The 14016-nt window shown below is 49.9% G+C and overlaps 1 protein-coding gene across 1 annotated transcript; it reads left to right on the top strand.

Moving 5' to 3' along the window:
• Positions 1 to 1199: 1199 nt before the first annotated feature.
• Positions 1200 to 1744, top strand: RPS29 (ribosomal protein S29). Its single transcript, XM_021536045.2, has 3 exons — positions 1200 to 1335; positions 1449 to 1548; positions 1625 to 1744. Exons 1-3 carry the CDS (start codon positions 1274 to 1276, stop codon positions 1631 to 1633), a joined length of 171 nt encoding a protein of 56 aa, XP_021391720.1. The 5' UTR covers positions 1200 to 1273; the 3' UTR covers positions 1634 to 1744.
• The last annotated feature ends 12272 nt before the right edge of the window (positions 1745 to 14016 follow it).

The following is a 14016-nucleotide window of genomic DNA, read 5'->3' as shown; positions in this document are numbered from 1 at the left end:
GGAGCTGAGAGGAGACGGGAGCTGAAGGGACACAGAGATGAGGAGACACAGAGGAGCTGAGGGGACACAGGAGTTGAGGGGACACAGAGGAGCAGAGGGGATTGGGGAGCTGAGGGGACACAGAGGAGCTGAGGGGACGTGGGGAGCTGAGGGGACACAGAGGAGCTGAGAGGAGACGGGAGCTGAAGGGACACAGAGATGAGGAGACACAGAGGAGCTGAGGGGACACAGGAGTTGAGGGGACACAGAGGAGCAGAGGGGATTGGGGAGCTGAGGGGACACAGAGGAGCTGAGGGGACGTGGGGAGCTGAGGGGACACAGAGGAGCTGAGAGGAGACGGGAGCTGAAGGGACACAGAGATGAGGAGACACAGAGGAGCTGAGGGGACACAGGAGTTGAGGGGACACGATCCGAGCGCAGGTGGGTGTGAAGCAGCAGCTGATGCTCCGTGAGCGACAGGAAGGCTTAGGTCAGGCTTGGTGTCGGTGTCGGCGCCGTCATGCTTTGAGCGCATTAAGTGGCATTGGGAGAAAAAAAATAAACTCGGGAAGCTCTTCGCTGAGTGTTTGTGGAGGTGCATTATTTGAGATCGGGATTAGTGTTTGAGATTGGCTTGTGGCAGTGAGCAGCGCAATGCAGCGTGGCGGTGTTGTTAGCGATGAGTGTCAATAGGAGGCGGTGTTTTTGCGTGTGTGTTTGCGGTGGTGAAGGGGTGTTTGTGTTTTGGGGTGGGGGTTTGTGTGGTTGGAGAGGCAAAAGAGGAGCCCGCGTGTCTCTGTATTGCCCAGGCTACGCTGGCGTGGCTATTCACAGGCGCGATCCCGCTACTGACCGCCACGGGAGCTTTGACCTGCTCCGTCTCCGACCTGGGCCGGTTCACCCCTCCTTAGTCAACCTGGTGTCCCGCAGCTCCCCGCGGGTCACCATATTGATGGCGGCCTTAGCTTGGACGCCCGCTCGGCACAGCGCACGGCAGCCCAGAACTCCTGGGCTCAAGCGATCCGTCGGGCTCAGCCTCCCCGGCAGCTGGGACTACAGGCGTGCGCCACCGCGCCCGGCGCTCGCAGCCCGCGACGCAGCGCATTCGGCTTGTGTGCGGCGCTGACGTCACGGGGCGGGCGCTGCCGCCCCGCCCCGCTGCGTGACGTCACGGGCGGGAAAAAGCGCGGGCCGCCCCCGCTGCGTGACGTCACGGGCGGTGCACGCCGGGAGGCGCCGTGAGGGCTTTAAGGGCGGGCGGCCGCCGCCATCTTCCTCTCGGCGCCGCGCAGCCATGGGCCACCAGCAGCTCTACTGGAGCCACCCCAGGAAGTTCGGGCAGGGCTCCCGCTCGTGGTCAGTGCTGCCGCGTCGTTCCCCTTCCCTTCACATTCAGCCCCCCTGCCTCTTCCTCCTCCTTCCCGGCGCCGTTCCCCGCCCTCACGCGCCTCTCTCTGTTCCCCTCACAGCCGCGTGTGCTCCAACCGCCACGGCCTCATCCGCAAGTACGGGCTCAACATGTGCCGGCAGTGCTTCCGCCAGTACGCCAAGGACATCGGGTTCATCAAGGTGAGCCCCGCGGCTGCGGGAGGCGGCTCGGCCGTGCCGCTTGCCGCTGACTCCCCGTGTCTCTGCTCTCTTGCAGCTGGACTGAGCGCCGGGAGGATGAGGCGACAGCCAGGAGCCACCGGGGCGTCCCAGAGCATCCCTGACTCGTCTGCAGCGACTCGGCTCAGCCTTACCTAATAAATGCTCTCCTAACCCAGCTGACAGTGCGTGTTTCCCTTCTGTGCAGGTTTTAGCGGCTCTGGGGCTGCTCTGCAGTGCTCAGCTTCCCAGCCTTCCATATCCTGGAGTGTCCAAGCCTGGGACACTTCCAGGGATCCAGGGGCAGCCACAGCTGCTCTGAAGGGAATGAGTTAAAGCCACTTTAGTGTACCACAGGTCTGGAATTAGGTTTCCCAAGTCCTTTAAAAGGGCATTCCAAGTGTCTGGATGCTCTTCTGCTATTCAGTGCCACTGCTGTGAGGGGGCTGATCACAGGTAAAAGCTCTGCTCACACCTGGGGTTCCAAATGCTGCTCCCTCCCAGCTGGGTGCTCTGCAGATCCTTTGGGAATGCCCAGGGACATTTGCTTTGTCCCTCTGGTATCTCGTAAATTCCATGAGGTGGTGAGGAGGGAGTGGGAGCAAACCCAGCTGTGCCCATAGCAAAAGCTGAAGGGCTGTGGGAATGTCATGGGGTTTGGAATGGTTTGGGCTGGAAGGGCCCTTAAAGCCCATCCTGTTCCAGTCCCCTGCCCTGGGCAGGGACACAGGGCACTGCATGGTGAGGAAGCAGCTCTTCCCCCTCCTGCTAAATCCATGTGTGGCACAGGGATGAGGATTTGGCGTCATCTGGGAGCCAAAAAAGGGTTGGGCCTCTCATTTTGAGTGAGAAATGGTCAAATCCTGGTTCTTACCAGAGAACTTCTCAGTGTGAATTTCTACACTAAAAATTGAAAATTTCAGTTGCTCTGGTGGTGATTTTGGGCTTTCCCCCGTTTTTGTTGATGTACACAGGGAGGGGAATCCTGTGGGATGTGTGTGGTTCTGAAAACCCTCATTGCCTTTTTAACCAAAACACTGAATTTCTAGAGGGGATTTTAACTGAGGTGTAAAACCTCAGAGAAACACAAGATGAGCAAGGATGCAAAATGTGCTGGCAGGGTCTGTGCAGTTCCCCCTGCTGTGTGCACCTTCCTCTGCTGCCCCTCAGAGGTGCTTGAGGCGCTTCCCAGTGGGAAATCCATGTTTTTCCCAGCACACTGGACACAGGAGGATGCTCCCGTGCTGGGTACCACTGAGAGCCTTGGAAATGGCAGCAGGATTGGGATGCTTTGGATTCTAAGAGCTGTTCAAGCCAGGCAGGGGATTGTGGATATTTGTCCCTTTTTTCCTGAGCAAAGCTCCTTCCTGATGGCAAAAGGGATTTGGGATCATTTTCCCTGTGCTGCCCTGAGGATCTGGCCCCCAAATTTCTGCCAGAACATTTTTTTTTCCCTCCTGGAAGAAAAAATAAAAAAAAAAAAATTGTTGGGGATGGTAATTGCAAAACAAATCCCCATTGAAACCAATGCTAAAATAATGTTTAAATTACCTTGTAAACATTCAAATTCCTCTGTTGGCATCTAATTCTGTAAAATTACAAAATTGCCTTTTCCTTGTTTTGTTGCTCCCATTTTTTAAGCCTGGGGAGGAAGTGGTGTAGGACAAGCTGTAATTCCTTTTTACCTCGTTGCTGCCTCAACCAGGTATTTATTGCCCAATATACAACGAAGATGAGGTGCCAAAACCTTGAATTTCCCGAGCTCAGTGTGGAAATTGCATTTTGTTTCTGGTGGCTCCAGTCCCTGGAGGTTCATGGATGTGAAGCTGGAACTTAATTTGGATGCAAAGTGATTTATAAAGAGCGGCTGATTCCCCTAAAGAACAGGTGAAATCAAAATCCACTTCAAGGACTTTGCATTAATAATAAACAACTAATAAATGGTTTCCTGTAGGGAAATAAAATATCCTGCTTGGAGCCATGGAAAAGATAGTGGTGCTTTGGGAGAGAGGAGTTTCCAACTGCTGGAATTGAGTTTATAGGGGATTTGCAGTGCTGAAACCCCATTAAATTGCATTGGATTATGCACCAGATAAAATCTGTGCTTGTCACAGGCTCTGGGAGGGATTTCTGAGGTTTTGGGGAAAACTTTGGCTTCTGAGCTCATCCTGAGGCTGGAAAAGCTGAGAGAGCTCTGTAGGAAAGCAGTCCCATTCCTGCTGGGAATCCTCCTGGGTTGGTGGCACCAGCCTGGAGGTGATCTTGGGGCTCTTTTCCTTCTCGCAGGTGGATCCCAATCTCCTGGGTCAGGAGTTCCCTTCCCCTGGCCTGAGCTTTCAGCCCGATCCTCCCAGTCTGGCATTCCCCCATTCCTGCAGGGATCCAGCTCCACCTGGGGTGCTTCGGAGGCTGCAGGTGATGCTTGGGGTGATGCTGATTTTAGGACTTGGATTGACACTGGTTTTAGGGCTGTCCAGCATTCCGGAGCCACGCTGAGGGAAAGGGACAAACCCAACCATGGAAAGGAAGGAAACCTCCAGAGGGTGGGAGCAGGGCCAGGCAGCCTGAGAGGATACAGGGAGTTTATCCAAGCACACGGGAACTGGGAAGGATAAAGCCCCAAGGGAATTAAATATGGCCAGAGCCATAAAAGGTGACAAAAATGCTTCTAAAGTACCTCGGTGATAAAAGGAATAGCAGGGAGAACTCAGAAATCACAAGATCATCAAATCCAACCCAGCCCCAACAGCTCAACTCAACCCTGGCACCCGGCGCCACATCCAGGCTTTGTTAAACACACACAGGGATGGGGACTCCACCTCCTGGGCAGAACATTCCAGAACTTTATCACTCTTTCTGTGAAGAACGTTTTCCTAATATCCAACCTTTATTTCCTTTGGCAGAGCTCGAGGCTGTGTCCTCTGGTTCTGTCGGTTCCTGGAGAAAGAGCCCAACCCCAGGTGGGCACAGCCACCTTTCAGGAGCTGTGGGGAGTGCTGAGGTCACCCCTGAGCCTCCTTTTCTCCCTCAGCCGTTCCTCACAGGGTTTGTATTTCCATTGTTGCCTCCTCTGGATGTGCTGGAGCATCCCAAGGTCCTTCCCAAACTGAGGGGCCAGAGCTGGGCACAGCACTCGAGGTGTGACCTCACACTGGAGGAAACAGGAGAGCGAGGTCTGGATCCAGCTGGGAGAGCTGGGAATGTTCCCCTGGAGAGAAGAAGCTCCAGGCAGAGCTCAGAGCCCCTGGCAGGGCCTGGAGGGGCTCCAGGAGAGCTGGAGAGGGGCTGGGGACAAGGATGGAGGGACAGGACCCGGGAAGGGCTCGCAGTGCCCGGCCAGCGCAGCATTCCTGCTCCGGGAGCAGCGGCTAGATGGCACCGTCAGCCCGTGAGTCCTTCTCCGCGCTCTGCCCCGGAGTCCCAGCCTCCCTCCAGCAGCTGGAGCGAGCAGGAGTTTTACCTGTGGAGTCCTTATCCTTGCTTTCATTTGAAAAATCCCAATATTTTGTATCCTTGCTCCTGGACAGCAGGATTGTGGCAGAGCTGAGCTCTCCTTGCTCCTGCTTGAGTCTGTGTGACACTGGAAGCAAAATTCCAGTTGCTCCCTTTCCCTTTCCCTTTCCCTTTCCCTTTCCCTTTCCCTTTCCCTTTCCCTTTCCCTTTCCCTTTCCCTTTCCCTTTCCCTTTCCCTTTCCCCTGCTCCTGCACGTGCTGTCATTTTGGGCAAAAAGTTTAAAATCCCACCCAAACTAGACAAGCACTCTTTATCCCTGATTTTCACCTGCATCTTCACCAACCCCTGCTGAGCTCTCCTCATCTTCTCTGGGACCACAAATATTCCTGAACTAAGGGCTTTTATCCATAAATTCATTTTAGGAGAGCCAAACTCAGCTTGGGGACATTTGGGTGTCACTTTGTGGGGCCAGAAGCTGTGCTGAGCTCGAGGGAAGCATCACTCCTGCATCCAGCACCAAAGACTTGGGGAAATCCCATGGATTTGGGAAAATCCCATGGATTTCTCCCTGCTGATTCCCAGTCTGGAACTGCAGTGATGCTCACATATCCCAAATTCCCACTTTATAATTTGATTTATTCCTTTAGCACAGTCCTCTGCTAAACTTTCCCCGTGCCAGCGCTGGGGTGAGCCCCCGAGCACAGGGGGCAGAAGAATTTTCCAGGAAAAATTTTCCAGGAAAAATATCCCCATGGAAAAGGTGCTCAGGCCTTGGAATTGGCTGCCCAGGGAGGTTTGGAGTGCCCATCCCTGGAAGTGCCCAAGGAATTCCTGGAGGTGGCACTCAGAGCTCTGGGCTGGGGACAAGGTGGGCATCGGGCACAGCTGGGACTGGATGATCCCAAAAATTTTTTCCAACTCGATGATTCCATGATTCTGCTCCAAGTTTTTAACAATCTGGCGGGATAAACACCCAGGAAAATCCAGGCAGATGGGATCAGGCTGTGTGGTGAGCTGAAGTGCTTCTAAATAAAACATCCCCAAGGGCTGGCATGAGGCACCAGTGGCTCTAATTCACGCCTCTTGTTGGGAGTGTGTTCCTTGCAGACAATGTTTATTTATGGCATGGAAAAATCTATTTCCATCCAATCATCTCCATAACTGAATATTTATGCCAACAGCCAGTGAATGCTCCTTGACTAAAGTGAAAAAGTATTTATTCAGTTATAAATGTTTACTTGTTTAGTGGTGAAACTGCTTTAAACAAACTTAAAAATCAAATTGGTGTCTCCCCCTTTCGCAGGATTTCCGTTCTTTTCCAGGCATCAGCAATGGATAATGGTGGAATTATCATTCCAGCTTGAGGAACCTCTGTGCATTTACAGCTTTAATCTCAGAGAGAGTTGGTTCAAGTGGGATATTGGGAAGGAATTCCTGGCTGGGAGGGTGGGGAGGAGCTGGACTGGAATTGCCAGAGCAGCTGTGGCTGCCCCTGGATCCCTGGCAGTGCCCAATGGTGGAAGGTGTCCCTGCTATGGCAGGGGTGGGATTTAGGATCCCTTCCAACCCAACCCATTCTGTGATGACCAGGCAGTGCTGGAGTCCCCATTCCTGGAGGGATTTAAGTCCCTGTGGATGTGGCACTTGGGGACACGGAGCAGGGACGGCCTTGGCAGGGCTGGGGATGGTGGGACTCCCCCTGCCCTGGGCAGCTGTGCCAGGGCTGGACAAACCTTTCCATGGATAAATATTCCCAAAATCCACCCTGAGCCTCCCCTGGGCCAGCCTGAGGCCGTTCCTCTGCTCCTGTCCCTGTTCCCTGGGAGCAGAGCCCCAATTCTCCCGGCTGTCCCCTCCTGTTGGGATCTGGCAGCTCTGGAGAGGCCGAAGCTGCTCCTCCTCTCCCTCCAGCTTCATCCCACAGCCCCGTGGAGCTGCTCCCTCTGGATGTGGAAAGTTTAGCAAAGGACTGTGCTAAAGGAATAAATAATAATTTTACAAAATTAGGCGCCAACAGAGGAATTTGAATGTTTTACAAGGTAATTCAAACAACGTTATTTTAACATTGGTTTCAATAGAGATTTGCTTTGCAATTACCATGCCCAAACCAATTTCTTTATTTTTGTTTTCCATGAGGAAAAAAAAGTTGTTCTGGCAGAGATTTGGGGGCCAGATCCTCAGGGCAGCACAGGGAAAATGATCCCAAATCCCTTTTGCCATCAGGAAGGAGCTTTGCTCAGGAAAAAAGGGACAAATATCCACAATCCCCTGCCTGGCTTGAACAGCTCTTAGAATCCAAAGCATCCCAATCCTGCTGCCATTTCCAAGGCTCTCAGTGGTACCCAGCACGGGAGCATCCTCCCGTGTCCAGTGTGCTGGGAAAAACATGGATTTCCCACTGGGAAGCGCCTCAAGCACCTCTGAGGGGCAGCAGAGGAAGGTGCACACAGCAGGGGGAACTGCACAGACCCTGCCAGCACATTTTGCATCCTCGCTCATCTTGTGTTTCTCTGAGGTTTTACACCTCAGTTAAAATCCCCTCTAGAAATTCAGTGTTTTGGTTAAAAAGGCAATGAGGGTTTTCAGAACCACTCTGAAGCCACACATTTTCTTTTGTCACGAGATTGGAAGAGGCTTCTCAGCCTCTTAAAATTAAAAATTCTGGGAATGAGGAGCCCTTGTTGCTCTGCTGGCAGCTCCTGCTTGTGCTGGTGAATCAACCCAGCTCCAGAGGCACTGGTGGGATGCTTCCCTCAGCACGAGGGGTTTGTAGGTGAGCTCTGGGAGGGGAAATCCATGCCAAAACCTGGGATTTCTTGGATTTCATCCCATAAAAGCTGGAACCCTGCCTCTGGTTAAAGCTTCCTGCTTTGCAGAGGGGATTTTGCTTATCCAGCAGCATCTCCTTGCTCCTCTCCATCCTCCTCCTGCTGTGGTGGCTCTGCAGAGCTGGGATTTCATTGTAAAACGGGAGGATTTCACTGGGATCTCACCTGTGCTGCAGAAATCCCCCCAAACCAAGCACCTGCCATCCTGCTGAGCCTTCTGATGGCTTAATTACTTTTTTCTTCTCCTTCCTTCACATGAAAAAATGGGAAAAGCAGCCAAAACCCCAGAGCCAGCCCTGCCTGGGGGCTTAGCTTTGCTCAAGACTACATATATATTTTTTTTTTTTTTTGTGTGTGTGTGTGGTTTTGGATGTTTTGGATTTTTTTTTTTTTTTTTTTTTTTTTTTTTTGGTTTAACTGATTTTTTTTTTTGTAGCTCTGAGAGCATGGAGAATATTTTAGAGAGTCTGTGCAGGCATCATCCATCACAGCTTTGAGGGTGGTAAACACCATCCAAACCCCAGAAAAGAAACGCTCTGTGGCTTGGGAGAGCAGGAATCCCTCTGGAATTCTGTCCTGAGGTTGTGGCTCTGTGTCTGGGGCACCAGAAGGCTCCCAGGAACTGGAAAACTGCTGTGATTCCTGGGGTTGACACAAAATCCATCCCCAGATCTGTTATCCCCTTCTGGAATTGGAATGGGATTTAAAGGGATTAAAATCCCTTCCAGCCCCAGCCAGTCTGGAATTCCATGATCCCATTCCACGCTCCCTGCAGCCCCCACATCAGCCCTGATGTGCCTTTGGAATCGAACATTTATAAATTTCCAATTTATCTCTTTGCAACAAAGTGGGGGAAAACACTTTAAGGGGTCAGTTTTGTTAGCAGAGGGGTTGTCCCAAAAATACAAAAACAGTGGGAAGGGTGATGAAGAGGATGGAGTGATGCCTCCCTTCCCTAAGAGCTTCCTCAGAGTGTGAATATCCCAACAAAACACACAAAATTTTCCCTTTTCTGGCTGAGAACTGATCAAAGTTTGCCTGAAAACTCAGTTTTTGGGGGAAGGAGTGAAGAACTGACAACCAGCCCTTGAATCTCAGATTACAGAGCAGCAGCTTTAGCTCATCCCTGCCTGTGCCAGGTTTCCAAAGGACGTCGGAGAGATGATGGGACTCTCCCACGTGGGGATTTCTGCCCTAAAAGGGTGTCCCCCTCTCTTTTTGGGGGGACTGCGGGTCCCAAAGCCCCACAGAGCACCTGCAGCCTGGCCAACCTGGGATTCCCCCTTTCCCCACACCCCAGCCTGGCTTCTACTGTGAGGTCCAAACCCTAAATCTCTTCCTTGAGTGCCAGAAAAGGGAATAAAATACCAAAAAATCAAAAGAACCATAATTTCCTGGCTATTTTTCTCCCCCAGGGCTGAGTGGATGAGCTGGAATTGGGATGGGAAGGGCTCTGAGCATCAAGAAGGGATAAAAGGGGCTGGTTTGGGGCTCTGAAATGGGATTTTGAGGACTTGAACTGGCTGGTGACTAAAGCTGAGGGAGCTTTTATCAGATAAATAGTTGAGCACATGTCCAGGTGTGTGTTTTTCCTCCCAGGCACATCCCAAGGATGGGCAAAATCTCAGGAAACGAACCCTGGGGTGAATTTTTTTGCTCCCGGCCTGGATAGAGCTGTCCAAAGTGTCTTGCCCTCACCAGGTAACTTGAATTCCTTTAAAATAAATCCAAATTCCAGGCTTTTTTTTTTTTTTTTTTTTTGGCTTTGATGAGTGGATTTTCCTCTCTGCAGAGGCAGAGCAAACCCAGTAAATAGAAGTCCATGGCAGCAGGAGCTGGATGGCTGCAACTGGAAAGGTCTTGGAGCGTCTGGAGGGAAGGGAATGGATTGATTTATGATTTTAACAAGCCTGGCTGGGCAGGGAGTCGTGCCTAGATGGTTTTAAAGGCAGGAGGAGATATTAATCAAAATTAAAGCTGCTCTAAGCTGCTCTCCGAGCCACTGGGCTGGGTCCTGCCTAATTAATTCCAGGCCTAAAGCAGGGAGAGGGAAAGGCCAGGCTGGAGCGAGGGGCTGGGGTTTAGTGCTGGGTGGGGAAGCAGAGCAAGGGGAGTAATGAGGAATAAATGGGATCACTCGGGGGGGCTCTGCTCCCGTGGCCCCCGGGATCCGTGGGAATGATGGATGGAGCAGCAGTGACATTTCTGCAGCTCCAATCCTGCCTGGCCAGAGGTCAGCTGGGCTTGGGTTGGGAACTGCAGCTCTGGAAAATTCACAGAATTCACAGGATCGCTGGGTTGGAAGAGACCTTTGAGGTCATGGAGTCCAACCCAGCACCTCAACCCAACCCTGGCACCCAGTGCCACATCCAGGCTTTGTTAAACACACCCAGGGATGGGGACTCCACCACCTCCTGGGCAGAACATCCCAGAACTTTATCACTCTTTCTGTAAAAACCATGGAAAAATGATGGGTTGGGGCACAAGTCTGTCTTTTCAGCCTGGGATGAGCTGTAAAAGTCCTGCTTCCTCATTCCTCATTCCTCATTCCTCATTCCTCATTCCTCATTCCTGCAGGAGCTGTCATTCTGAGGGAAAACTCCCTAAAAAGGCTGAGCAGGGGGTGCTGATGGGGTTTCCCCCACCTGGGTGAGGTCACAGAAGAGTTTTTGTTGGAAAAGACTCCAAGATCATCCGAGCTGTGAGCGAGCCCCACCTGGGTTTCCAGGACTCTCTGGGTGTCCCTGGGAGGGGCACACACGTGCCAAGCACATTTTTCTCTCTCTCAGGATTTTTCATAGAGGTGCACAGAGAGAAATGAGAAAGAAAACAATTTCTATTTCTGCTCCTTGTTTTTCTCACGTGGAATGTGTTTGGAGAATTGTTTCCCTGGGGTGAGTGCTTGGTTGGATTCTGGTGAGGATTGTTTGAGCCTGGTGGCCAATCCAATCCAATCCAATCCAATCCAATCCAATCCAATCCAATCCAATCCAATCCAATCCAACCCAATCCAACCCAATCCAATCCAATCCAATCCAATCCAATCCAATCCAATCCAATCCAATCCAATCCAATCCAATCCAATCCAATCCAATCCAATCCAATCCAATCCAACCCAACCCAATCCAATCCAATCCAATCCAATCCAATCCAATCCAATCCAATCCAATCCAACCGAACCCAACCCAACCCAACCCAACCCAACCCAACCCAATCCAATCCAATCCAATCCAATCCAATCCAATCCAATCCAATCCAATCCAATCCAATCCAATCCAATCCAATCCAACCCAATCCAACCCAATCCAATCCAATCCAATCCAATCCAATCCAATCCAATCCAATCCAATCTAATCCAATCCAACCCAATCCAACCCAATCCAATCCAATCCAATCCAATCCAATCCAATCCAATCCAATCCAATCCAACCCACCTGGGGCTGGACTCTCAGAGAGGGTCATGAGTTGAGTTAGAGTCAGAGAAAGTAGTATGTAGTTTTAGTATCTTCCTTTTATAGAGTATATTGATGTATTATAGCATAGTTATAATAAAGAAATCATTCAGCCTTCGGAATTGAGTCAGACATTGTCATTTCTTCCCATTGGGTTCACCTGCATTTACAATACACACACAGAGCAGCGATGCCAAACCCGCCTTCCATGGGCTGGGCTCGGGATGGTGCAAGAATTCCAGGAGGGTTTTATGCAAATCTCCACATCTTTCCTTATGGAATCCATATTTTCCATGTGGAAAATGTGAGGAGAGGCTGAGGGAGCCGGGAAGGGGCTGGAGAGTTCCTGAGGGAGCTGGGAAGGGGCTGGAGAGTTCCTGAGGGAGCTGGGAAGGGAATGGAGAGTTCCTGAGGGAGCTGGGAAGGGAATGGAGAGTTCCTGAGGGAGCCGGGAAGGGAATGGAGAGTTCCTGAGGGAGCTGGGAAGGGAATGGACAGTTCCTGAGGAGCTGGGAAGGGAATGGAGAGTTCCTGAGGAGCTGGGAAGGGGCTGGAGAGTTCCTGAGGAGCTGGGAAGGGAATGGAGAGTTCCTGAGGAGCTGGGAAGGGAATGGAGAGTTCCTGAGGAGCTGGGAAGGGGCTGGGCCTGGAGCAGAGGAGGCTCAGGGGACCTTGTGGCTCTCACAGCTCCTGCCAGGAGGGGACAGCCGGCTGAGCAGAGGACAGAGACCTTTAAAGGACATTTCTGTGCAGCCAAGGATGAAAGGTGAGTGTGAGGAACTTTGAAGTAACTCGAGGCAAAACTTCGAAATGGTTTTTGATAATACAGGTTATTTTTCTTATCTTTGACATAAACAGAAAAAGGGAATTCAGCTCACATCTTCACAGCATTGTTAAGTCACAAGATTTCTAGTTACAAGGCCTTTTAAAGATTTATTAACTAATGAAACACTACTAACAAAAATATTTATAATTTTAACTCAATCTTTAAGTGTTTTGTATTATAGACTCATGCTACAGTGTAAGTTTTCTTAACTAAGCATGTTATGACACAAGTACTGCATTCTAAACTTCTTATTTACCTTTATAACTACTTTTATTTTTTCTATATCTTAAACTTAACATGTCTCTACTTTAAACTATAAATCAACATTCTAACACCTAAGTTTAGGAGCATTTTCTAAAGTCTCAAATCAAATATTTTTATTTAATTCTAAGCTTTAGCTTACAACCCCAAAGTTCTCAGAATTCCCTACATTTCACATTCCAACAGGTGAGAAAAGCCCTTCTCGGGCAGCAAAACTTCCCAGAAGCTCCAAAGCCACCAGGAAAGGAGAAAATCCCAGATTTTTTTTAAGAATTTGCAGCTCCAAGCTGGGAGAGGGCTGGAAATGGCAGCAGGAAATGGGGAATGCTCCTCAAGGATTCCTTGTTAGTAATGAAGGGATGGGATTATTTTTAAGTTAAGAAAAATTTATTACTTCGATAAATATTATTCTCAGAGGTCATGATATTTTAGAGGAGCAAGTATTTGGTTATAGTTTAAGAGTAGTTAAAAGGTATTATATAACTTTCTAAACCAACAGATGTTACAGGATTTGCATTTCTAATTTACCACTTTTATTTACTTCTGCTGTACTGTGGATATTTTTTCTAATGGTTTTTGTCTCCCTTGCACACATTTGCTTTTGTAATGACTTCTAAACTCAGCTACTCTATACAACCACAGCCTTACATTATAAACTCTTCACTATCATATTTAGTTTCTGATTTATTTAAATGAGAACATTTAAATACATTCTTACTTATAACTTACTTAGAATGAGAACATTTAAACACATTCTTACTTATAACTATAGAAGCTATAAACTATATAATAATTTTATGATTTTTGTACTTAATGTTTGTGTATTGTACTTTTACATCAATCCAAGCTTCTTCCAAGGCTATAGATCAAACTCTTTAGTGTTTCTGGAAGTTTCTGTTTTTGATTCCCACCCTTTGGGAATGGACACCTCCAGCAGGGTCCTGGCGCTCTCCCACCTCGGCACTGGGTCTGGGGGCTTGTCCTCAGGAATTTTTTGGGGATATACAGCCAGGATCTCCTCCACTCAGGGATTTTGCATCACTGCAGGTTGTGCTCTCCACAGAGCCTGGGATGTGTCATTCCTTCAAAACCATGGAATGGTTTGGCTTGGAAGGGACCTTAAATCCCACCTCGTTCCAGCCCTGCCCTGGACAGGGTCACCTCCCAGTGTCCCAGGTGGCTCCAAGCCCCATTTCCTGCTCTCCTGGGTGCAAATCCCAGCTTTTCCTGCTTGTGAGGTTTTTCCATCCCTATCCAGGTGCTCTGTTGGGGTCAGCTTGTCAGGACCCCAGAGTGTGAGAATCCTTTTCCCAGCCCGTGCAGCCAAGGAAAGAGCCTGGAACGCGTCCGATTGCACGTTCAAGGTTGTTCATTTTCCCTTATCTAAACATTCTTTCTCTGACCTGCTGAGCTCTGTCCTGAAAGGAAGCCATGGCAATCTGCCACGAGCCTTGGGCAGCTCCCGCATTATATACTCAAAATTATGTTTACAATTTATTACCAATATCTATCATTTATGTTGGACTGTGAATCTCTACCTTAAACCAACAGAAAAGTGTCACCAGCACAGCAAGGCATGGAGGGCAAGGAGGAGGAGAAGAAGGTCAGGACATGCCCAAATCCCTCCAT

The sequence above is a fragment of the Lonchura striata genome, chromosome 6 (genome assembly GCF_046129695.1).
Source record: "Lonchura striata isolate bLonStr1 chromosome 6, bLonStr1.mat, whole genome shotgun sequence".
In the NCBI taxonomy this organism is placed as follows: Eukaryota; Metazoa; Chordata; class Aves; order Passeriformes; family Estrildidae; genus Lonchura; species Lonchura striata.
The sequence above is the reverse complement of the archived record's forward strand: the minus strand, read 5'-3'. Positions and strand labels throughout refer to the sequence as shown.